This window comes from Argopecten irradians, chromosome 4, assembly GCF_041381155.1.
Source record: "Argopecten irradians isolate NY chromosome 4, Ai_NY, whole genome shotgun sequence".
Classification (NCBI taxonomy): domain Eukaryota; kingdom Metazoa; phylum Mollusca; class Bivalvia; order Pectinida; family Pectinidae; genus Argopecten; species Argopecten irradians.
The window spans coordinates 4,589,854-4,616,680 of NC_091137.1; the positions used below are offsets into that span (position 1 = coordinate 4,589,854).

At 33.7% G+C, this 26,827-nt stretch overlaps 1 protein-coding gene across 2 annotated transcripts in view; it reads right to left on the bottom strand.

Annotated features, from left to right (window-relative positions):
- Positions 1–12,929, bottom strand: part of LOC138320408 (uncharacterized) — a 60,981-nt gene extending 48,052 nt beyond the window's left edge. For both annotated transcript variants that reach the window (XM_069263369.1, XM_069263368.1), the window contains exon 1: positions 12,795–12,929. In XM_069263369.1, coding sequence (XP_069119470.1) covers positions 12,795–12,851 — 57 coding nt within the window. In that variant the 5' untranslated portion in view covers positions 12,852–12,929. The remainder of the gene's footprint in view (positions 1–12,794) is intronic.
- Between the last annotated feature and the right edge of the window lie 13,898 nt (positions 12,930–26,827).

Sequence of the window (26,827 nt, forward strand, 5' to 3'; positions counted from 1 at the left end):
CCCACCCCTCAGCGCCTAGGGGTTAGACAACGCTCATTTACATCAAATATGATTATCCTTCCCCAATAATGTTTTACACTAAATATAGATGAAATCCATCCAAGGATGAAGGAGGAGTAGGATTTTAAAGCTAAAATTAAGAAAATTTGCCCTTTGGGGGCCCCACCCCTCAGCCCCTAGGGGTTGGACCACGCTCATTTATATAAAATATGATTGTCCGTCCCAAATAATGTTTCACACCAAATATGGATGAAATCCATCCAAGGATGAAGGAGAAGTAGGATTTTAAAGCTAAAATTAAGAAAATTTGCCTTTTTGGGGCCCTACCCCTCAGCCCCTAGGGGTCGGACCAGGCTCATTTATATAAAATATGATTGTCCATCCCAAATGATGTTTCACACCAAATATGGATGAAATCCATCCAAGGATGAAGGAGGAGTAGGTTTTTAAAGCTAAAATTAAGAAAATTTGCCCTTTTGGGGCCCCACCATTCAGCCCCTAGGGGTCGGACCAAGCTCATTTATATAAAATATGATTGTCCTTCATCAATAATGTTTCACACCAAATATGGATGAAATCCATCCAAGGATGAAGGAGGAGTAGGATTTTAAAGCTTAAAATAAGAAAATTCGCCCTTTTGGGGCCCCACCCCTCAGCCCCTAGGGGTCACACCTATCTCAAATATATAAAATATGAATGTCCTTACCTAATGATGTTTCACACTAAATATGGATGAAATCCATCCAAGGATGAAGGAGGAGTAGGATTTTAAAGCTAAAATAAGAAAATTTGCCCTTTTGGGGCCCCACCCCTCAGCCCCTAGGGGTCGGACCAGGCTCATTTATATAAAATATGATTGTCCTTCCCCAATGATGTTTCAAACCAAATATGGATGAAATCCATCCAAGGATGAAGGAGGAGTAGGATTTTAAAGCTAAAATTAAGAAAATTTGCCCTTTTGTGGCCCCGCCCCTCTGACCCTAGGGGTCGGACCAGGCTCATTTATATAAAATATGATTGTCCTTCCCTAATGAAGTTTCACACCAAATATGGATGAAATCCATCCAAGGATGAAGGAGGAGTAGGATTTTAAAGCTAAAATTAAGACAAGAGGCCCAGAGGGCCTGTATCGCTCACCTGGTTTGTAATGCCAAATAATTTTCTGAATACAGGTTCATTGTTTCTTTTCTAAAGGAATTTTAATATTAACCTCTCAATCCCCTATTGGGCCCCACCCCTCCTGCCCCCTGGGGGTCAGAGCCAAAATTTATACAAGTTCTGTTCCCCTTCCACAAAGGATGTTTGTGGCCAAATTTGGTTACAATCCATGCAGAACTCTATGAGAAGTAGCGATTTAAAGGATTTACCTCTATTTCCCCTATTGGGCCCCGCCCCTCCTGCCCCCAGGGGATCAGAGCCAAAATTTATACAAGTTCTGTTCCTCTTTCCCCAAGGATGTTTGTGGCCAAATTTGGTTACAATCCATGCAGAACTCTAGGACAAGTAGCGATTGATAGAATTTACCTCTATTTCCCCTATTGGGCCCCGCCCCTCCTGCCCCCTGAGTGTCAGAGCCAAAATTTATACAAGTTCTGTTCTCCTACCCCCAAGGATGTTTGTGGCCAAATTTAGTTACAATCCATACAAAACTCTAGGACAATTAAGTAGCAATTTATAGAATTTACCTATAATTCCCCTATTGGGCCCCGCCCCTCCTGCCCTGGGGACCAGAGCCAAAATTTATACAAACTCAGTTCTTATTCTCCCAAGGATATTTCTGGCCAAATTTGGTTACATTCCATGCAGAACTCTATGACTAGTATCTAATTAAAGGATTTACCTCTATTTCCCCTATTGGGCCCCACCCCTCCAGCCCCGGGGGGGCCAGAGCCAAAATTTATACAAGTTCTGTTCCCCTTCCCCCAAGGATGTTTCTGGCCAAATTTGGTTACAATCCATGCAGAACTCTACGACTAGTAGCAATTTATAGGATTTTCCTCTATTTCCCCTATTGGGCCCCGCCCCTCCTGCCCCCGGGGGGGTCAGAGCCAAAATTTATACAAGTTCTGTTCCCCTTCCCCCAAGGATGTTTGTGGCAAAATTTAGTTACAATCCATGTAGAACTCTATGACTAGTAGCGATTTAAAGGATTTACCTCTATTTCCCCTATTGGGCCCCGCCCCTCCTGCCCCGGGGGGTCAGAGCCAAAATTTATACAATTCTGTTCCCTTCCCCCAAGGATGTTTGTGGCCAAATTTTGTTACATTCCATTCAGAACTCTATGACAAGTAGCGATTTAAAGGATTTACCTCTATTTCCCCTATTGGGCCCCGCCCCTCCTGCCCCCGGGGGGTCAGAGCAAATATTTATACAAGTTCTGTTCCCCTTCCCCCAAGGATGTTTGTGGCCAAATTTGGTTACAATCCATGTAGAACTCTATGACAAGTAGCGATTTAAAGGATTTACCTCTATTTCCCCTATTGGGCCCCGCCCCTCCTGCCCCCGGGGGGTCAGAGCCAAAATTTATACAAGTTCTGTTCCCCTTCCCCCAAGGATGTTTGTGGCCAAATTTGGTTACAATCCATGTAGAACTCTATGACAAGTAGCGATTTAAAGGATTTACCTCTATTTCCCCTATTGGGCCCCGCCCCTCCTGCCCCCAGGGGGGTCAGAGCCAAAATTTATACAAGTTCTGTTCCCCTTCCCCCAAGGATGTTTGTGGCCAAATTTTGTTACAATCCATTCAGAACTCTATGACAAGTAGCGATTTAAAGGATTTACCTATATTTCCCCTATTGGGCCCCGCCCCTCCTGCCCCCGGGGGGTCAGAGCCAAAATTTATACAAGTTCTGTTCCCCTTCCCCCAAGGATGTTTGTGGCCAAATTTTGTTACATTCCATTCAGAACTCTATGACAAGTAGCGATTTAAAGGATTTACCTATATTTCCCCTATTGGGCCCCGCCCCTCCTGCCCCCGGGGTGTCAGAGCCAAAATTTATACAAGTTCTGTTCCCCTTCCCCCAAGGATGTTTGTGGCCAAATTTGGTTACAATCCATGTAGAACTCTATGACAAGTAGCGATTTAAAGGATTTACCTATAATTCCCCTATTGGGCCCCGCCCCTCCTGCCCCCGGGGTGTCAGAGCCAAAATTTATACAAGTTCTGTTCCCCCTCCCCCAAGGATGTTTGTGGCCAAATTTGGTTACAATCCATGCAGAACTCTATGACTAGTAGCGATTTAAAGGAAATGTTGACGGACAGACGGACGGACGGACGGACGGACGACGGACGACGGACGCCGCGCCATGACATAAGCTCACCGGCCCTTCGGGCCAGGTGAGCTAAAAATTTGCCCTTTTGAGGCCCTGCCCCTCTGACCCTAGGGGTCGGACCAAGCTCATTTATATAAAATATGATTGTCCTTCCCCAATGAAGTTTCACACCAAATATGGATGAAATCCATCCAAGGATGAAGGGGGAGTAGGATTTTAAAGCTTAAAATAAGAAAATTTGCCCTTTTGGTGCCCCACCCCTCAGCCCCTAGGGGTCGGACCAGGCTCATTTATATAAAATATGATTGTCCTTCCCTAATGATGCTTCAAACCAAATATGGATGAAATCCATCAAAGGATGAAGGAGGAGTAGGCTTTTGTATAAATAGTCTTACGCACGACGCACGGCGCACGGCGGACGGCGGACGGCGGACGGCGCACGACGACGGACGAAACACGATGACAATAGGTCATCCTGACCTTCGGTCAGATGACCTAAAAAGCACTGCTACAGTGCTGTATATGTGTGCCTATCTCTATCTAGGTTAGTTCAGGACAGTAAGCTGAAACTAAAATACAAATTCTTAGGAAAGTGATTAGTATCAATTAACTTAAAGGACTTCATTTACATTTAAGTAGAAGGAATGTGGAGTAAGATCTGGGAATTAAGGTACTATTTGAAATACTCATCTATATCTATTCATCCAATTAAAGATGCCAATGTTTAGCTTTTAAACAAAGAATAAAGAGCATGAATATCAACAGTTGGGCGTGATTGTATGGTCGGCTCTCTGTCAAACAACATATCCTATAATGGTAATAGTTCTGTGTATGATTGGGGTAACCCAGTTTTGTCCTCCTGGGAGAAGTGCCTTCAGATAACCTCTGTACATCTAAATATAGCTACAAGTAGCAATTTACATATCAGTACCAGGTATATATGGTACAGGTACGCCAGCAGTACCAGTCTACTCCAGCCTTGACCACTAAAGATATCTGCATAGCCATATATGCATAGCCACAATGGCCATGTTAACGGAAAGCACCAGTTTATAAACTAGTTGATGTGTTTTATCATTTCTTATGTCACATACATTGTTGCCATATAACAGCAAATTTCATCATATCTAAAACCATATGCCTTCCATATAAATCCAGTTTAATACAATCTGTGTATTAGCATGTCAATTATAAAGATACACTTATACGTACATGCATGCAAATACTATTATATATGTATAGTGAAATATTACACATGCATGTAAATTCCCACAGCTAGCTACTCTGTATAGTACTATATTCCATGTAAGTTGTCACACATTCATAAATAATCAAAACAGCCAAACACCGAATGAATCCAAATCATAATTCATTTCCAGTATTTGAATATAAATGCTATTGTGTCAGTATAATCTGACTGACAGACTAATTCTCCCTTAGGCTTTTAATAAGACTGTCGGAAGACTTTAATAATAAACCAACGGTCAGTATTTGGGAATGCTTTCCCCTCCCCCATTGTAAATTCCCAAAATGTTAACTAGAAAGAATTGCTGCTAAAGCAATTACGTTATAGTTTCACAGAGTTTGCACAAAGTGTTCAATAAACTGGATAAATCTCATTTAAAATCAGGGGGTACCTTTAAGCACTGTATAATTGGAATGAACTTTCAGGGAAAAAATAAGATCTTTTCCCCCCCTTGTGGTTAAAATGACAAGAAGATCGTGTATACGCAAACCCTGGGTTAATAAATTAAATATAGTAGTAAAGATCAAAAATGAAAATCAAATCTTCACTTGATGTAGGTATATCTATGTGTATGCCATAAAATATTGAAGGCACTAGTCTCTTATGTGAGGTATCACCCACAATCTTTATTGTCCTGCTTTCCCGCTTTCCTATGGGTACTTGAGCTATGTAACTTGTTGAAGCATTGAAGTGAATCTAGGTTGTCATATATAGAACTTCATATTGATATACAGAATGTATTCTTTGTAAAAGAGTGAGTGATGCATGTCAGTAGGAAGGACTTGGAAGTACAATTTTTATATAACAATTAAACAGTACAAGTTTTATTAGAGATTCACAGTAGGAAGATATCCTTAACCAGTTAAATGCTTTAAAACCAACCTGAACTTTATGAATGGTGAAGACTAATCATGACCTTTTACATTTACATGTAAAGCCAACCTATAACATTATAAGACTAGATAAGATGATCATGTGACAAGAACATGGGTGATCAGCTTAAAGGATTAATTCATCAAAAAACCTTTGATATATATATATAGTGCATGTGAATGACTTTCTGTTGCAGAATGCCTTTTCTGTCCGATTTGATCCAACTATGTCTTCAAATCTATCATGTCTACCAACCCACAGAACTCAAAATATATATACATATGGCAGGGTGACAATGCCCACAATTGTTTCAGTACAAGTTCAGGAATACATCCTGTACAGCCAATTTATTATAGTACATTTACAATGTGTATAGTATCTGCTAGCGGACACAAATATATGAATTACCTTCCATGAACTAGTTTCCTTTTAATAACATTGTCAATCTAATTTCTAAGTACATTGTAAACAAATGACTGCATCCATGCCAGAAAGCACCTGTTGATGGACTGATATCCTGATTCCTAGATTTTCAGTATTATCAGTTTCATTCCTTTTTCAAGGGTGAGAAATATGTAATGTTGTTATTTTATCTCCACTTCTTTCTGTTGTACCTGTACAGCAATACTCAGATATTGAATCATCATGAAAATCAATACATAGACATGGTATAGGCATAAGAGAGCAATCTGGAACAAGGTGTTTACAGCAAAAATGATATAATCTAAACTTCACGGAAATACACAACTACAAATGTACAGTGTAGCGGTATTTGTATTGTACTAGGAAAGCCTTGATAACAGTTAAATCTGAGGAGTTATGGATAGCCCTCATATGACTAACACACTCACTCAGTATTCTCTAAGAAGGTGTATTGTAGGAAAACTCCAGCAAGACACATGCCTTACCGGCAGGTGGGTGTTCACTGACTGGAACAGCCAACTTGATGTGACCTTGATTCTAAGCACTACTATAGACATATTGGCAGGCTCTGCCACACATTAAGCTGTAGGCGTACAGTGTGTACCCTAGATGTAGTGTACCCTACTATATATAGGCAGCACTAATGGATTACAATGCTACTTAGTACTGCACAACAACTCTATCATAACTCATACTTCAATCAGACCGCATGGATACAGTTTGTTACATTAAATCAATGCAAGTAAAGACATCTAGCTTGTTAATCCAGAATCACACCTTGTAGCTTGTGCGTTATAGAAAGTTTTGCTTACAAAATTCATCAACTGTTCATCAAAGTAATAAACTTTTAACAATTAATGCATAGTTTCTCAGTTGATCTAAGAACAGCAGTTTTCCCACATGTCAAAAATAAAAGATTTTTTGATACATTGTTAATCCTGATGCAAACATGAGTTGTTTCCTATTGGGAATTTCATGACAATATTTGCACTAAAGGAAATTTAATAGTTGTGAATGCATCGATTTAGTCGCTAACAAATTGCTTTTTTTTCCTTCTGAATTTTATGCTCATAACTTTCTAATGAAATTGTCATTTAATCATTTCTATATCTTCCTTGTTATAACTCCATAAATTTGAACTAACAAAAGTTCTTGGGAATTCTTGTATATAGTGAAACTATACCCAGGTGTTTTCTTTGAAATGAAATAAGAGTTAAAATTTGAGAAGAAACCACTAACACATACAAATATAAGATAATGAAATATCTTGATGTCTTCTACCTACTCCTATAATCTGCTCTATAGGTACTCCAACACTGTTAGAGGTATAGCATGATGAGACACATTTGATCATTACATTGTGTCTAACACCGACGTGTAATATTATTGGATAGGATACACATACCTACTGGTATGTACTAGTCAGTTGTAAAGCAAGCTAATAACAAACCTCTTCATCAGCACCATAGATATGGATACAAAACTGGAAACATTCAGAAAAAGTTAAATATTTAGGGAGAAAATCCTTGTTTGGTACACAGAGGAGCGTGTGTTATAGTAAAGTATGATTAGTAGCCACTAGCCAGAGATTCACAAATCATGCATGGTAGGAAACAAATGTGCAGTAGCCATTTAACCGGTGTTTATTTCTTGTATCCTTCAAGCTCAAGTTACAACTGTGCATGTCTGACAACATAATGGTATTCAATTGTAAAATCATCACATTCTTCTTTGTTGCACACGTTTGAATACATGTGCTGCTAATTTTTGTTGAAAAAAAATACTTCTGTTGTTGCTGTTTTTCATCTAATCTAATTTTCCATTTATTTCCATGTTTTAGCCTTAGGTGATCTCGAGAGACTGGAACATCGGATAAAAGATTTTGGAACTACCCAATACTTGATTAGACATAGAGGTTGAATGAGGTTCCAATTGTCCTTATGACCTTCTACATTCGGCAATCCCGAGATACCTTGAGTTGAGGCTCTTATAATTAATGACTTTTTTTTCTAGATTAAATAAAAGAATACATTGGTTAATAAAAGATTGATTGATCAATATAACATTCACTTTTTGTTGATTTTTAAACAATTTAAAGCTTCACTGTATCTATAGTCAATACAAATGCACATGTGTACACATTTTGCTGTGAAATTTGCTCAGCCTATTTGTAGGTGATGTACACAACTTCATTTATTTATAAAATTGTCTAACAAGTGTTAACTTAGATCTTCAGAACCATAAACTTCAAAAAAAATCTTTAATACTATAAATATCATAAGAACATGTATATAATGCTACATTTCTCACAATAAATTTCTTTGCAAGTATTTACATTTTTCAAACTTGTGCGAAATATCTTCATGAACTCTGCTTTTTTATTCAAAATATAATAATTTTTTTCAACATTGTATGACTATTTTTGTACATTTCCCTTCTCTATATAGGGTATTATCATTGAGAACATTACTTTCACAATGTTTCAATCTTTTTACCTAGTTTTGTACATTTCCCTTTTCTATATAGGGTATTATCATTGAGAACATTACTTTCACAATGTTTCAATCTTTTTACCTAGCTTTGTACATTTCCCTTCTCTATATAGGGTATTATCATTGAGAACATTACTTTCACAATGTTTCAATCTTTTTACCTAGTTTTGTACATTTCCCTTCTCTATATAGGGTATTATCATTGAGAACATTACCTTCACAATGTTTCAATCTTTTTACCTAGTTTTGTACATTTCCCTTCTCTATATAGGGTATTATCATTGAGAACATTACTTTCACAATGTTTCAATCTTTTTACCTAGTTTTGTACATTTCCCTTCTCTATATAGGGTATTATCATTGAGAACATTACTTTCACAATGTTTCAATCTTTTTACCTAGTTTTGTACATTTCCCTTCTCTATATAGGGTATTATCATTGAGAACATTACTTTCACAATGTTTCAATCTTTTTACCTAGTTTTGTACATTTCCCTTCTCTATATAGGGTATTATCATTGAGAACATTACTTTCACAATGTTTCAATCTTTTTACCTAGTTTTGTACATTTCCCTTCTCTATATAGGGTATTATCATTGAGAACATTACTTTCACAATGTTTCAATCTTTTTACCTAGTTTTGCTCCCTAATGTCTATAAAATGAGTTGACACTTTTACATCAATCAGTAGTGATTAAAATCCTGGATATACCGATGTTAAATAGTTGATAACTTAACAAAATAAAAACAAAATGTAATACAGGTAATTCTGGCAGACTGAGTGTTTAAACACCAAAAAGAACACCAGACCAATAACAGCTTTTGCTTAAAAGCTAATGGTTACATCAATTATCACATTATGAAGTTGTGTATTAGACTTTGATTTCATTTACATTAAATTAAATGCAGACAGAAAATATCAAAACTGTAGGTTTCTTTCTTCTTCTTTTTTTCCAAATAGACTATAGTTTTCTTCGAGCAGTAATTTTACTATCAAGTGTTCCCTTACTGGGCTCACACTAACTTTCCAGTTTTCTTAAGCAAAAATTGCGAAAGTGATTTTTTTTCTCTTTAGCAAATAAGAATTTCATTTAGCAAATTGTTCATTCACAGCATTTCATCAAGAAAAACATTAAATTACTAAGGAGCATCATATAATTTTTTATGCATCAATTGAGCCCAGCCTTATTTGTTTAAATTTTTAAGTGCCCTGTGTTCTGATTGGGTTGAGTACAGTATTAGAATTAAGACAGGTAACTCAAATCAATAATCAACCCTCCAATCACTACCAAAAAGATCATTGTATTCTCTATTGGTTTTACACATGTGAACTTATTTCATAAGTGACAAGGATTGAATTTACTAGTCTCTTAAACCAAACCCTTACACTTGATCAAATCAAGATCATTGCATTATTCCTGTACTACTTTTAATTTAGTTCACACACATTTAATCAGTTAATCAAGATGATTTTCTTTCTATACACTGCTTCCAAAATTAGAGACTAATGTGACCAAGACGTCAAGATGTCACTTCTGCCACATGGTCCTGAGTTTGAATTTCATGTGGGGCAGTTGCCAGGTACTGACTACAGGTCGGTAGTTTTTCTCAAAGTATTCCAGCATTCGTCCACATCCTTAGGCTTAAATGAACCATAATAGGACATTACACAAATCAAACCATAATCTTCAGTTGCTGTTCAGCCATGTGTTCATGGTTTCATCTAAATATTGGTCACTCTGATGTAATAACGCAACTTGCTCAGTAGATTAGGGAAATCAATATCTGGGTACACACTAACTTTCTTTTTTGGTTAGCAAAAGTTGCGAAAAGATTTTTTCCCTTCTCTTTAGCAAATAAGAATTTAATTTAGCAAATTGTGCATTCGCAACAGTTTTTAATGAAAACTTTAAATTACTTAGTTAGAAACACAAAATAATGTAATTGTAAGCATCAATTGAAAAGCACATAAATACGAATGCAAGTTACATTTAGCTCCGGATCATTCGTTAAACATACTCTGTCGTGCATAATCTTACTTTTTAAATCCCTTTCACATTAAAACATATGTTGTACCGCAACAGTAAATGATTACCTTATCGTCTGTTTTATACTTGCTATGCAAGCTATGAACTATGCTATGCTATGAGGGTATACTGCAGCAAAACCATGCAAGGAAAAAGTAGTCAATAAACGACAGGAGGGATAGTGGATTGAGATAAGACAAGTTGTGCATAAAAATCTTACCGATGTTGGCGCTGACGTGTGATTGGATATCGGACGAGTGAAGAAAAACTTTCGCATTATTTTGCGAATTAGCCCATTGAATTTATTTTTGCTATTAGTCAAATAGATTCATGAATAACGAAAATGTGAGTGGGTAGCATGCGCCCAAATATCAATGAAACCTGCTTAAAAAAACGTAAGTGCATTAAATTGAATGTAATTACTGTTAACAATAACAATGTCTTGAAACTTTAATTCAAACAGTCTTTTGTGTTTCACAAACACATGAAGACAGTGCTACTATATTAATTGTTTGTACTTCAAGAGAACCTGTCCCTCTTCCTCCCTCCCCAATAAATGAATTCATTAATTTATATAGTCCTGCAAGTCTAAACCAACAAACCCAACATTTCAGGGTTCGGGAGTTTACCATGAAAACTGAGAAACTGTAAACATCTATGAGATCAGATATATATGGCAGACACACATGATAAATTAAGGCACTGCTCTCAATCATTTTTCTATACGAGAGACATCATATGTTTGTTTCCTCTATCTACATTGATTTTTTATCAAATTTCAAAGAGTTCTTTTAATTTGTATTTCTAACAACTTAATCAGTTCCTGAAGTTCTAAAGCATTGGTTAGGCCAAAAAAATAATGTACGTTTCAGGTACCCCTACCAACCCTAGTTTTTTCTTCCGACCCTAGCTATTTAATCACACCTTTTCAAAACAAAAATGTAGTGTGTAAAGTTTTCAACTTAGATTTTTATGCTTGCTTTAAGTTCAATATGGTAATGAGAAATAAAAGACTTCTAGCCAGCCTAAAGCCTGAAAGACAAATTATTTCGTAATCTAGTGATAATGCAACTCAACCCCTCCCCCACCCCTCATAAAAAAATAAAATAAAAAAAAATCCCAACCAACCTACCCTATGTTTTTCAGTCATGTAACCTGAAACATGTATATAAATTTTTGGCCTTAACAGTCAATTTCAAGCACAAAGGTATTAGGTGGAGAACTGGAATATTCAAGAAAAGGCTGCAGCGGCCAAGTTGCTTAGATCAATGTCTTGACATATGACCAAAAGCCTTCCACCTTTGGGTCACAAGTTAGAATCCCATGTGGGGCAGATGCCAGGTACTGTCCGCTGGTTGGTGGTTTAAAACCGTTCTTCTCCAGGCACTCCGGTTTTCCTCCACCAACAAACCAGGCACATCCTTACATGACCCTGGCTGTTAATAAAGGAAATTTAACTAACTATACCAAACCTAAACCAGCTATTTTTCCCACCCTAGCTGTATGTATTGGTGTATGTGCATGTATATCATCAATGATTATTTGAAAAAAAAATTTGTTTAAACTAAATAAAACATAAATCACCAACCAATGGTCACAGACAACTTCGTAATACAAGTGAAATAATTATTGTATTAAACTTTCTTTCATAGTAGCAGTCAAAAAAAAAAATCAAAATTGCAAGGAAACCTTGTAGTTGCTATATTGACAACATCAGAAACATCTAAGCCAGACTGTCAAATGTTCCACATGATTTTTATCTGCAGAGTGTACAACGGCATACATCATCTATTGGAACATTTTATATGTGTTTCAACACCCCGAAGTTTACACTTGTGAACATCGTACACATGTAACACCGGGATCGACACAATACAATACACAAGTGCACGCCTTCAGCGTAGCAAAACACGTGTCCGTATGCGAAAACTGTCAATATGAAAGTAATGAAAAAATGTCAACAGTGACTGTCGATAAGATAAAAGCCACGTGTGTAGAAGTAACGGACATTGTCGAGCAACAATACAGTCGAATCACATAGCCCTACCTGCCTTGGTTGTGTTTCCTGCTCAAAAACTAATGAAAACCTCGCAATGGCCAACACAATTGCTAAGAAACACTGATGAACATGTCAATATTTATCATAAACAAGTCATATCAACTGATCGGGACATTCAAGCAGGTGGAGAGATGTGTCGTCTGTCTGTAGATGGGGTCATAATGGACAGACACACGACACATTGGCGATGAACAGACTTCGCACTGCTCTACTTCCTTTGGCGAGACACCGAGGAAGGTTCGGGTCACGATGTAAACAATGTCGGCTAGGACGAAAAAATGACAGTATAGAGAGGAAATGGATATACAGCACCCCCAAGATATATACATACAAACGCATCGTATAGTCATTTTGACTTCACATATCCATTAAAGTGAACAACTGTCCACATTATCCTAACCTCTTGTCTGTTTCTGTTCGCTGTGTCCGCCATGAAGAATCTTGGTGGATTGCGCATGCGTATTGTGTTATGATTCCGACTGCCTGAATTTCCCGCGCTTTATAGCTAGACGTCTTGTCGCAGATTCGGGATGCTTGCAACAGAAAAAAGAAGCTGTGCCGAAACTTGAAACTTATTTAACAAAGCAATAATATGGAAATTTACATTTAAATGGCGTGTTTATGTTGCTTTGATAACTTTTAAAGACTAGTGATATCATCTAAAGGTTCCTAGGCTATTCCATCCTGTTGATAACGCCCCTACAACACATTGCATACTAATGAATCTAGAACATTGGCAAGGACATTGTCTGAAAATAAACCTATTAATTTTCATAAAGAATTCAAATCACCGAGAAAACATATATAGTACGTGTGTCTATGTTTGTGTACACTACAGATTGCAATCCCCGGATTTGTTAAATTCCCAAAAATCTGCGTTTTTTCCGTTAACAGGATGCAATTGCAGTCCCTAAATATCCTGCTCATGCCGGCATGTGTTGTTTTATATATCTATAGATGTTCAAAGATATCTTCAGTGATAAAATAAGTTCGATTCCATGCTATTGTACATCCAAGTCATACTTTGCGCAGTTGAAAACGTGAAAAATGCATACAACTGGATTCGAAAACTTAAAGTGAGGTATAAATACATGCACATAAGAAAACTCTTTTGCACATTAGATATATACATATTTTGCTTGTACCTTGTGAAAAAGTCTCCTTTTAAATGTTGTGAACTTATGCTAGAAATCTATAGTTTTCGTAAAAATGACTGAGGATATTAAGTCATTAATGATATGGGTGTCATTCACGAAGTTTCTATTTTCCAAAAGAAAGACTTTGTACTGACAATTTTTTCTCATGACCAATATCTCATTCATTACCCGATGATTTGTAGAGCGGAATGTCTATATATGGAGTTGCACGACGTAGTAAATATGATATGGTTGATCCGCTATAGATCACCAATGACATCCATTGTATATATAGCTGTGAGGAATGACAACCATGGAGGACAGTGACCTCATCTGACCTTTGGCTAAATATACTATTCATGGATATATATACACTGTACACATGCTTGCTTTGATTGTTTCTTCTCCGTCGGGTTCTAAAATAGAAGTGTTAACCTGTACATTGTATATTATGTTTCTACGGCGTATCACCAATAACACAATACAAACTGTATACAGAATAATAGTAATCTATAAAAAACTTTTATGTTTCTGCTATCACTTCACATATTTTATATGATGCTGAACATTACACTGACTAATACTGTCTTCAATCACTTCTTGAATATGTTCTACAAGGACCCATAAACTGATAAGATGGCGTACATTTTTAAAGATGCTCCTCCGCCGTCATAGCATAAATGATATTCATCATTTTAACAATAATTGGTGTTTACTCGTGTATATATATGTCTAATTAACACAAAAAATAATATGAAATAATTTATTTTGCCTTTGGTGCATGCGCAATCAGTACTTTATTCCGTATAGGATATAGTGACACGGAATTTTTTCGGGATGCAATTAATTATTTTTCATATTTTTAACTTGAAGTAAAATTAGAAGCTTAAACTTTTCAATGGTGGTAATGGTGTAAAGTAAGTAACTTTTGTTACTGAAGAAAAATACTAAATCGTTTGCTCCTGTTTTTGATAGTGAAAAAATACCATTTGTCAGCGGTGGAGCATCTTTAAGAGTGTAAAAAAGGAAGTTTCAATAATTTCTGTATGATGATGAAACGAAAACGAAAAAAATAATTCAAAGTTTTAAACTATAATATCAATATATTAACTGTAATTTTAGGCGCTTATGAGATTTAACAGAGTGAATCCTGTCATTTATACACATCATGATCTTTAATCACGAAGTAGTCCATTTGTATTAAACATAAAGCCGACGACATTAGACTATAAAGTACTGCTGCTAGTCTTGATACACTGTAGTGTATTATAAATATATCAAGGAACTATTTCGATGTGTACATGTACATGACTTGAATAAACAGTTACATATATATGGTTTCATCATCACAGCAAATATTTGATTAAAGATTGTCCACTTCCGAATAATGGTATTTTTTCTCTGTGAAAAAAAGGAGTAGACGATTTAGTATTTTTCTTCAGTTACAAAAGTTACTTACTTTACACCATTTGAATTAAGTGCTAATTGCGTATACACCATATGTCATATATTGTTTTATATGCATTTTTGTGTTAGTTCAATTTAATTCTTTATTTTGTAAGGTTCATCAGAAAAGGTGCATGATATTTGTTTATACAGTTAGACATGTATGTAAACGGGTACGGACCCCCGCCCCGGACAAAAGCCCCTTGGGCAAAAAAAGCCCCTCCATACTAATGGAAAAGAGGACAAAAGCCCCTTCATTTTTCAAAAAAGATTGAATTAAAAAAATATAGTAAAAAAAACATAAAATTTTTCTTATATGATTTTTTTTCTTCAAATATACATGTAGGTCAAAATAAGACATAATGTATCAATTTACTGGATTATTGGGATTTTACTAAAAATTTGATAAATTGATTTCATGATTTATAGAAAAAAAATGTAAATTTTTTATTGATGTTAATCTAATTATGACACTATATGATAGAAATATTTTGTAATTAAACATACTTTCCTAATTATCTATATATAATCAATGCAAACATCAAGCTGTTAGCCTGGTAGGTGTGTTATTATAAAGTAAACATTAATGGCTTCTTGTATATATAACATTCTAATGTCTATGTATACATGTGTGTACATGTTTTTTTTTATTCTTTCTTTGGTATCAATAACTCAAAAATTAAAATTATAAGTATGCTTTTTTATTATGTTTGACACTCTTCTCTGATAATACCAAAAGGTATCAAATAGCAAATAAATATCTTAAAAAATAGAAATAAGAAAAAATACATTATTTTATAAAGAAGGGGCTTTTGTCCGGAGGGGCTTTTATCCTAAGGGGCTTTTGTCCGGAGGGGCTTTTGTCCTAGGGGCTTATGTCCGGAGGGAGGGGCTTATGTCGGGGGGAAGGGGCTACACTCTTATTATCGTTCTCTTAAAGATGCTCGACAAAGCATAAACGATACTCATCATTTGAACAATAACTGATGTGTAATCGTGTTTACATGAGTATCGTTTATGCTTTGTCGAGCATCTTAAGAAAACGATAATAAATAGGGGCATTGATGGCTACATTAACGGTCACTTTTAAGTAACTCGACAGAATATTTTCAATTCTGACGTCTATCCAATTTTCACTATGATGATAAGTACAATATATACGGAGGAAAACATTGCTTTCAATGAGGTGGGCTTCTTCTAAAGATATTTTAAACATACGCTTTGTATATTTATAAAACATGACGTCTTACAGAAAGAGGGAAATACATATCCGATAAAACTAGCTAGACGTAGCGTCATTAAACACTTGTAGAGGCATGCGGAGCGACCGATTCTGCATCAGTTTGTATTTCAAATATTGTATTTGTATACTCTGAATTGCAAGGTCTGATGTCTTTGGTCAATTCGATAGAATTTTATAGTTGTAATAAACAACTCGACGTACATCTGTTGTGATTAGCCTATATGTTTGTTTACCTGTACAGTGAACCTATACTACAGGTATGACCGGCGCCACGAGCTGTCGTATTTCGTCACTAGGTAAAGGTGTTGTATATTGCAGGTTCCTTTGATACCGCGAGCTGTCATAATTCCTCACGAGGGCTCTGGTAGTTCCTCTGTATATTGATAACTTGTCAGTGTACACCTGAGCGATGACGTCAGTCTACCCTACACTCCATCATACGTGCGATTTGACAGGTAAAGATATTCCGTCTGTGGCTAATGATATCTACCAGTGGAAATGAGGTGGTGGATACATGTATATCCGTAAGCTTTTATTGTGTATATCCGTAAGCTTTTATTGGAATTTATTATCCGTTTGGGACTTTAGTAATATTCTAATTAGTTTAAATACATTTCCTTTGAAATTTTAGAAATATTAAACGTATTTTATCTTTAACATTCAAGTGAAATTGGACACAAGTTATTAAACTTAATTAGTTCACCAAATTCTAAGTCTTCGATTCGCATATTCGAAATAAACGGAGCCAAATTAATTCCAAAAAGAAGCGAAGTATCGACGTGTAGAAGGAAGACATATGACATCACTAAAAGCAACATGATTTTAAATTGTAGATTGAATGGGGAAAAAAAGTAAAAATTCATTAATTTGGACACAGAAACTGCTCTTATACAAAGATGGCTAGAACTAATCTTAGGACTGCAGGCGCCATCAGTCACTTTCATAATGATTGAAGCATTTTAGGAAAAAATAGAGGTAATGGTAAAATATATGTTTATTCAATGTTGATGCCTAAATTAGTGTCTGATATTGAGAATAAGAAATCATGTATACATATATATACAAATCTATACAAGTATATATACATCCAGAGATTTTGAAAGTATTCTATCTATAGAGAAGATATATTTACAGGTTAATGTCAGTTTTATTGAAATACCATGTTAGTACTTTTTATTGGAGACACATTTTTTAATAAAAGGATTAGACAAGAGTTCTAACAAGTCATTTAGTACTTTCGTAGTCTCTTCGGTAAAAGGTCAGAAAAAATCTCTTTACGATGTGTATGAAACAGCAACGAAATGTATAAACGTTAGATAGGATACTCCACAGGAAATATTCTGAAAAGTAAAGAAATATTCGGAAGTACAGGATTGTAATTCAATTAATTTACATTAGAATGGTAAGTAACTCATTTGCTAACGTTATATGTGCCGTATTTTTTATATTGACGAATCAGGAAGAGCGTTACATATATATAATTCACCACCAACAGTTACCTACATTTTGAGAAATACATTTTCTCAGATAAATAATACCTCAAAATGAATTTCAGCAGTACTGCCAAAAATCCTTATATTTACGTCTACAGTGCAATGAAATGAGTTAATTTGGTCAGATCACAAAGTCAAGTTGTGGTCTACAATACCCATGGATGTAGATAAATAATAAATCCTTGACAATTTCAGATAACATTTCTAAAGTGTATAAGTAATAACAAAATAACGTCTGCTGACATATATGTTCATCTAACATACAACAGCATAAAACAAGAACTATATTTTATTGCACGAATTCTGTAATGTTGCAAATGTTTTTAAAGCATTATACATGTTTGTATGTGGGTTTGAATGTTTTTCACAGCTTATTCATGAAAATATATGGTTTTTAGCAGATTACTGAAGAAAAATAAGATGGCATTTTTTACCCAGTCACGGTACATATAACGTTAACTTGAATATTAATGAAACATGCCTTGCCATCTCACTGCAAACACGACAAATTGACATAAATTTATTATGAAACAAATGATTTTACCATAAAGATAAGGTGAAATAAATGGATATTTTTTATCTATTACAACGAATCTCCCTGCTTATATGGAACTGTTTTTTAGTTTGGCAAGACAAATATTTAATTGTTCTTTTCACATTTGAATCCAATCTAGATAGTAAATACTGAGGGTCAAGCTATACGATGTTATTTACAATAGAAAGACAGACACCATTCGGCGGTGATCTCATACATGTATGTAGTAAACGATTTGAAGCAGCAGAAATATGTCGAATAAGATATAGATGTCCTAAGTTTGGTTACTCATAGTTAAACTTATACATATCCATACTTAATATCATCCTCGATACCGTCCAGGGGCTCTGATCACTTACCATATCTATACTTCTGGAGTATTGAGAATGACTTATATGTGCTATACCTAATGATCGAATTAATGGATTTTGATGAGAAAGTACACAATTAGTGCATGGTGTGTTACAACATCAGCTTTATGCACAGTGACATGCTTGGATTCTGATCCCCTATGCATGTTTAGATGAAAGATGAAATCACTTTACAATATTTTATTGCACTGTGAAAAATGATACTGGTTGGCTTTCGTGGATTTTTACAGCATAGTAACATATAAATATAATCTTTTGGGGGCAATATGATAACAATATCTTCACAGTATAGGCTATACTTTACTTTGTATCATTAAATCATATACATTATTAAGTCTTCACAAAGCATATAAGCAGAAACATATATTTCTGGTATAAGCAATTGCAATGGTATTTATCATAAGGCATATTGATTTTCATGAGTAGCTTAAAGGGACAATTCACTCAGGCTAATTCTTTTACATAACCAAGAAGAAAAATATGGCATTTATATAAATTTCTTGTTCTACATTTCTTATGAAACATATAACATAAACTATTGACAAAATCATTGTTTAGTATTTTAATTGATACACTATGTACGCTGTATCCATATCCGAGTCAAAGTCACGCACGTTAAACAAATGAACTACATAACCACTGTGGAGGTGATAAAATGATTTTTTTAGCAAATACAATTCACCTAATAAGGTAAACACACTACTGTCAGAGCGATTTGAGCAGTTCTAGACAAAAGTAGGATTACTCTACCAGCAAGGACAGGGTTCGGCATACCAGATGTTCGACCACAATGTGTAATGGCGGACAGCGAGCGAGTTTGAACATTTCTCACGCATATCACATTAAAACCGACTGATCTAATTTCCATTAGAACTGGGGTTTTTGCGATATATGTACAAATTTTAATGTTCTTTTAGACTGAATTGTCCCTTTAATAAGATCTGGCATCACTAAAATATTAAACAAAATACATTCATCAGAATTACGAAAACAAATTAGCATTATTGGTTTTATATTTTGAAAGTCTCACAGTGGTCGAGTATGTTATTGTATTCCTTGATCCTAACAGAACGCTGAAAATATATTTATCATGGTCAGCACATAGACGAGAGGCGGAAACATGATTTTTAAAACGGGAATGAGAGCAGTAATCCCTGATATTTGGTCCTGTCACCGATAAACATAGTAGAGTTTAAGTCTGGAAATTTTGAACCTGTCTCCGACCACGCACCATATCTTTTACGTTGAGAATAGAACAAATCTCTGAAGTAAGACAAATTAAAGATGATATTCATACTAGATGTGTATATGAAAATATACGGTGGATGGATGGAAATATAAATGAGATAAGACAAAATCTTATGGAAAATATGAATTCATTAAATGATTCACTTAGACCTTCATTGACAAACCCGGTTGATATTGAAAGATGTATTGAACGAGTTGGTTCTATTCTACGTGATGTATGTCTACCGTTGTGTGATGTTTTTACCTGTAATTTACATAAATCTGATGAATGTCAAAGGAAGAAATCAGCATTGAAAGAAGATAAACCCTGGTTCAATGTTATTTGTAAGCAAAAGTACAACGAATACAAAAGAGCCTTGTATAATTTTAATAATGTGAAAAATGACAGTAATCATAAAGCGCTTGCAGAGAAAAAGACCGCTTATAAAAAGTATGAAGTAAGACTTAAAAGAGAATATCAACGGCATGAAGGTGATATGATGGAATATTTAAGAAAACATAATCCAAAACATTTTTACAAATTTTTCTGCAAAAGTAAATCAAAAACATCTGATAACCTTTCAAATGATGATTTCTTCCTCCACTTCAAAAATCTCGCGAGCCAATGTAACCTAGATGGGGATCAATGTACCAAAAATACTAATGATGTTATTGATAACAATTTGTCCTGTGTGTTTAATGAATTAGATAAGGAAATTACTGATCAAGAGGTATTATTTTCTATACGCAAATTAAAAAGAAACAAAAGTTGTGGTGTCGACAAAATACTTAATGAACTTTTCCTTGATTGTTAGGACATACTTGCTCCATTTTTGGTCAAGCTTTTTAATGCCATTTTTAATTCGGGCATATTTCCAGAGGCCTGGTCTACTGGTTCTATCACACCAGTTTTTAAGAAAGGTGATAATGAAAATATTAATAGCTACAGAGGAATAACTCTTGTTAGCTGTATGGGTAAACTTTTTACATCCATATTGAATGAACGTTTAGTAAAGTGGAGTACTGAAAATGATATTATAACAGATGCTCAATTTGGCTTCAAACCGGGCTATTCAACGATAGATGCAATATATGTACTTCAAACCTTAATTAACAAGTATTTAAGTAAAAAGGGCGGGAGATTGTATTGTTGTTTTGTGGATTATAAGAAGGCATTCGATCTTATTGATAGATCTCAGTTATGGAGTAAATTGATTAAACAGGGTGTAAGAGGGAAACTGTTACAAATAATTCAATCATTATATAGTTCGGTCAAATCTTGTGTTAAGCATAATGGTTATTATTCAGATTTTTTCTCAAATACAATCGGTCTCTTCCAAGGAGAAATTCGCTCCCCGATTTTGTACTCATTATTTGTAAATGATTGTGAAATGCACTTTATTAATGAATGCTGTCCATCAATTGAACTTAATTTAATAAGTATTTTTCTTTTAATGTATGCAGATGATACAGTGCTTTTTGCAGAAACACCAGAGAAATTACAGCAAATGTTAGATGTTCTGAAGTCTTACAATAATAAGCATAGCCTTAATTTGAATATTGATAAGACAAAAATAGTTGTGTTTAGGAATGGGGGCATAGAAACACTGAAAAGTGGTTACATAATGGAAGCGAATTACAAATTGTTGACCGATTCAATTATCTTGGAATGCTTTTCAATTATAATGGGAAATTTTATGTAACTCAAAAACATGTTGCTGAACAAGGCAATAAGGCTCATTATGCAATCAATAGTAAGTTCAAAAATCATCAATTTAACGTAAGTACACAATGTTCTGTATTTGACACATATGTAAATAGTATATTGGGTTATAGTGCGGAAGTTTGGGGTTTTCATAAAGCCTTAGATGTAGAAAAGGTTCATTTAAATTTTTGTAAAAAATACTTGGGGTAAAAAAGTGCACTTGTAATAATTTAGTATATTGTGAATTCGGAAGATTGCCATTGTCAACATTAAGAAAATTACGTATAATTAAGTACTTGCTTAAAATTCTTAACTCAAATAATTGTGTATTAAGAGCTTGCTACGAAGATAGAATACGATCTGATGACAGTTGGATTTTAAATATACGAGGGGAATTAAATAAATTAGGATTAACATATCTCTGGAATAATACGACAGTAGATGATAAAGTTACTTATAAAATTATTGAGAATAGATTTTACGATGTTTATAGACAAGAACTAATTTCAAATGTACAAACGATATCAAAGGGGTTTCTTTATAGACATATTATAGATAAATTCACTCTTCAATTTTACCTAACAAAATCAATTAATAATTCACATAAGAAGAATATTGCACGTATAAGACTTAGTTCACATAATTTAAATATTGAACAAGGGCGGTATAGGAATCGTCAGAGAATTCAAAGATTGTGTGAGGTATGTAATGCTAATGACATTGAAGATGAATTTCACTTTATACTTATATGTAATTGTTACTCTGAATTAAGAAAAAAATATATTAAATCATATTATTATAGACGTCCTAGTGTGTTTAGTTGGTACTTTTATTATCAACCCAGAATATAGGGGAATTAAACAGGTTAGGAAAATATATAGATTTGGCTTTAAAGCTACGAGATAATTTAATTTCTAATTTAAGTTAATTAATATTCCAAGGTTTTGAAATGTGCATTATAAATCATTGATCTTATGTTTTATGAAATGGTATATATACATAATTAATCATACAATGTATCTGTTTTGCTATGAGAAATGTAGTTATATGTTTGTCCAGCACTGTCTGCATTGTTATATTGTATATGTTTATGTCAACTCTCTGATGTTGTAAAAAAAAAAACAAAAAAAAAAAAACCAAAAAAAAAAAAAAAAAAAAAAAAAAAAAACAAGGAAATAAAAGAATACTGAATACTGGAGCCCTCCCTATAGACAGGGTTGTGGAAGTATTTTTGAAGTGATTTCAACCTAGTGATTTCCGCAGTCCGCTTCTCTACCAAACGGCTTTTCCATCGAGATTAAAGCTTGACTTTATATTGCGGCCTACACCAATGTTCTAACTAGTCCAGTCAAAGTAGGGTTGGCAACAGAATTTATTTCTGTTGTATTTGAAAGTTTGATACCTATATCTTAACAGGAAATTGTCTATCATAACTGGCTACCAATGGGGATTTTTTTCTGCCTTATTTGGGTTAACAAAACAAGCATTATTGCCTAATAGAGCACTTTTTGGGGGAGGTTAAAATATCAAATTTTAAGATAATATTTTATAGACTACCTTCAATAAGTTTGTGAATGATAAAACAATCTAAATCACTGGGAACCACTACATAACATCATAATACAATATCAAAGGCATTAAAAAGTAATTGAAAGATTGAAAAATTAGGTCTATTATTTTACCTAACATACAGACATTTTTATTCGTTTCTTTTAGAAACTAGATTTGCCTTTTCCTTTATGAAATTTTCGTTTTAAATTACCTTTTTTATGATTATTTTTTATTCAGGATTTCCATTCAATACAATATACAAATACACTCAATAGGAATCTCAAAGACATACACACACACAGTAAAAAAACCCTATGTTTAACACATGCATTAACCTGATGCATTCAGATATATTCATTCTCCATATAATTACATTAATTACAAATAACCTATAGCTAACACATACATCCACACACATACATTAACAACTAAATTCTGTTCATATTATGCCTTATATTATAAATGTCCACTATATGATACAATTTCATCATTATTTGTTACAAAATCATCATTATATGGTACGATATTGTCATTATATGATGTGACTTATCATATATGATACGATTTCATCATAATGGCAATGTCGTATCATATAATGACGGTATCCTATCATATAATGTCAATGTCCCATCATATAATTACAACTTGTATCATATAATACCAATATCGCATCATATAATGATCAATTCGTATCATATAATGATAAGTCATATCATATAATGACAATATCGTATCATATAATGATGAAATCGTATCATATAATGGACATTTATAATATAAGGCAGCTATGGCTTTCCATAGTATAGCATAGTACATAAGGAGGAAATAACATAAATTTTGAGTCTGAAGATGAGAAAAATCATTTATATTGCACTGGATATAAGGAGAGGAATCAAAGTCAGGATAAGTAGAAAAAGAAAAAGAGTTACATAGTCAGGAGGGACTGGAGGTGCGGAGGATAGGTAAACATAATTATGGATTTAAAAGGCTAATTAAAGTAAATGTGTGACAAAGTGCAATTATAACTTGACTAGTTTTTCCCATTTTCATTTCAAATTAAGTTTTACTTTTTTATCCTAAGTATCAGAATTATATTTTTGAATTGTTTAATGGTCTTTAATTGTGCTGATAAAGGCATTGATGCTCAATGAAATATGTTAACATCTCATTCTGTAAATGTATTGCTTTATAATTGTAATCATTTCATTATTCACTCTATATCTATGGAGATAATTTTCATGCGGGAGTCCAGAAAGAAAGGATATTTTTAACAGAAAAGGGAATTGGAGAGCTTGTAATAATGTGTCAAAACTTTCAAGTAATCCTTGCATTTCCTCACACTCCCATAATATGTGCTTAATAGTTTCAGGGTCTGTATTACAGAGTACACAAAGAGGTGAGATAACTACTCTGATTTTAAACAAAAATGAATTTGTTGCCAAAATATAACGGATTAATCATATTGGAACCACTATTGTTTGGTATTTGTTTTAACATTAAATGGTATTTTATATATTTTACACCCAAGTTTCATAATCTATATTGTCAAAAATTGTATTCCAGTTTCTAGGACCAGATGGTATTATATCTGACTTAGTTAAAAAGTTATAAAACAGTTTTGATCCTTTTCTATCTCTAAGAAAGAGAAAAAAAATCAAGTTTTATAACATTTTTGGTGACAGTTAAAAATTCAATAGTATCAGTGCTAAGGGGTTAAATTCATTTAGATACATGTATGTCAAAATCATTTAACATTTTTGGTGACAGTTAAAAATTCAATAGTATCAGTGCTAAGGGGTTAAATTCATTTAGATACATGTATGTCAAAATCATTTAACATTTTTGGTGACAGTTAAAAATTCAATAGTATCAGTGCTAAGGGGTTAAATTCATTTAGATACATGTATGTCAAAATCATTTAACATTTTTGGTGACAGTTAAAAATTCAATAGTATCAGTGCTAAGGGGTTAAATTCATTTAGATACATGTATGTCAAAATCATTTAACATTTTTGGTGACAGTTAAAAATTCAATAGTATCAGTGCTAAGGGGTTAAATTCATTTAGATACATGTATGTCAAAATCATTTAACATTTTTGGTGACAGTTAAAAATTCAATAGTATCAGTGCTAAGGGGTTAAATTCATTTAGATACATGTATGTCAAAATCATTTAACATTTTTGGTGACAGTTAAAAATTCAATAGTATCAGTGCTAAGGGGTTAAATTCATTTAGATACATGTATGTCAAAATCATTTAACATTTTTGGTGACAGTTAAAAATTCAATAGTATCAGTGCTAAGGGGTTAAATTCATTTAGATACATGTATGTCAAAATCATTTAACATTTTTGGTGACAGTTAAAAATTCAATAGTATCAGTGCTAAGGGGTTAAATTCATTTAGATACATGTATGTCAAAATCATTTAACATTTTTGGTGACAGTTAAAAATTCAATAGTATCAGTGCTAAGGGGTTAAATTCATTAAGATACATGTATGTCAAAATCATTTAACATTTTTGATATGAAAGTGTTTGCTTTTATACAACGGGATTGACTAAGTGCTAAGGGGTTAAATTCATTTAGATACATGTATGTCAAAATCATTTAACATTTTTGGTGACAGTTAAAAATTCAATAGTATCAGTGCTAAGGGGTTAAATTCATTTAGATACATGTATGTCAAAATAATTTAACATTTTTGTGACAGTTAAAAATTCAATAGTATCAGTGCTAAGGGGTTAAATTCATTAAGATACATGTATGTCAAAATCATTTAACATTTTTGATATGAAAGTGTTTGCTTTTATACAACGGGATTGACTAAGCATGTAAATGGGATATTTGGGGTCCATTGTTGTTTTTAAATCATCAATATTAATTAAACAATTTCTAAATTCGAATATTAGGACACAAATGACAAAGTTAACACCCTTTTGATATTCATTTATTTAATTGCAATGCCCAGCTAAAACATGGAATAGAAAGGATTAATACTGTCATGTGTCACAATTCAAGCCGTGGCAACTCTATCTCGTGCAGTTTTTGCAGGACAGCCAAATCCATCATTTCGAAAACAAAAAATAGAGCATAATATTTTGTTGTTGTATCTATTTACAATGTATTTTTTATTGTTACGAAATAGTATGGCGATTATAATTTATTAATTAATAAGTTTTGGTCAATGAGGTTTTTTATTACAACATGCATGTTTGTGTGAATCTCAGCTTTACATGTACTAGTTATGAAACATTGTTCTCCATTTCTCATTCAAAATTTTTAACAGTTTTGTATTTGACTCCAAAATTGGTGAAATAGTCAATAAATTTTATTTTCTTGATCCTAAATACAAAAGGTATAGATTTTGGTAGAAATCCAAGTAACATCCAAATGGTTATTAATGTTGCAATTCTGTCCCATTTAAGCATATTTTTAGACTATTTTGACTGGACTCATGCGGCTTAAGTATATTTCAAATTCTTTTGTATTGATTTTTATTGGTTTTAACAGAGATTTAAATACTTATTTAATAATAATTATATTTAAATCTCTGGATTTAATTAATAATATTTTGTAAGACATTGTCTGAAGTGTATAATTTATTTTTTAAATAAAAGTTCATTTTAGAGAATCATCAATTATTTGAGCTTCAACAAAAAATAATCTGGATGTAAACTCAAAAAAATCTACGTCATCATTTAGGACATGGTATGAGTACAGATC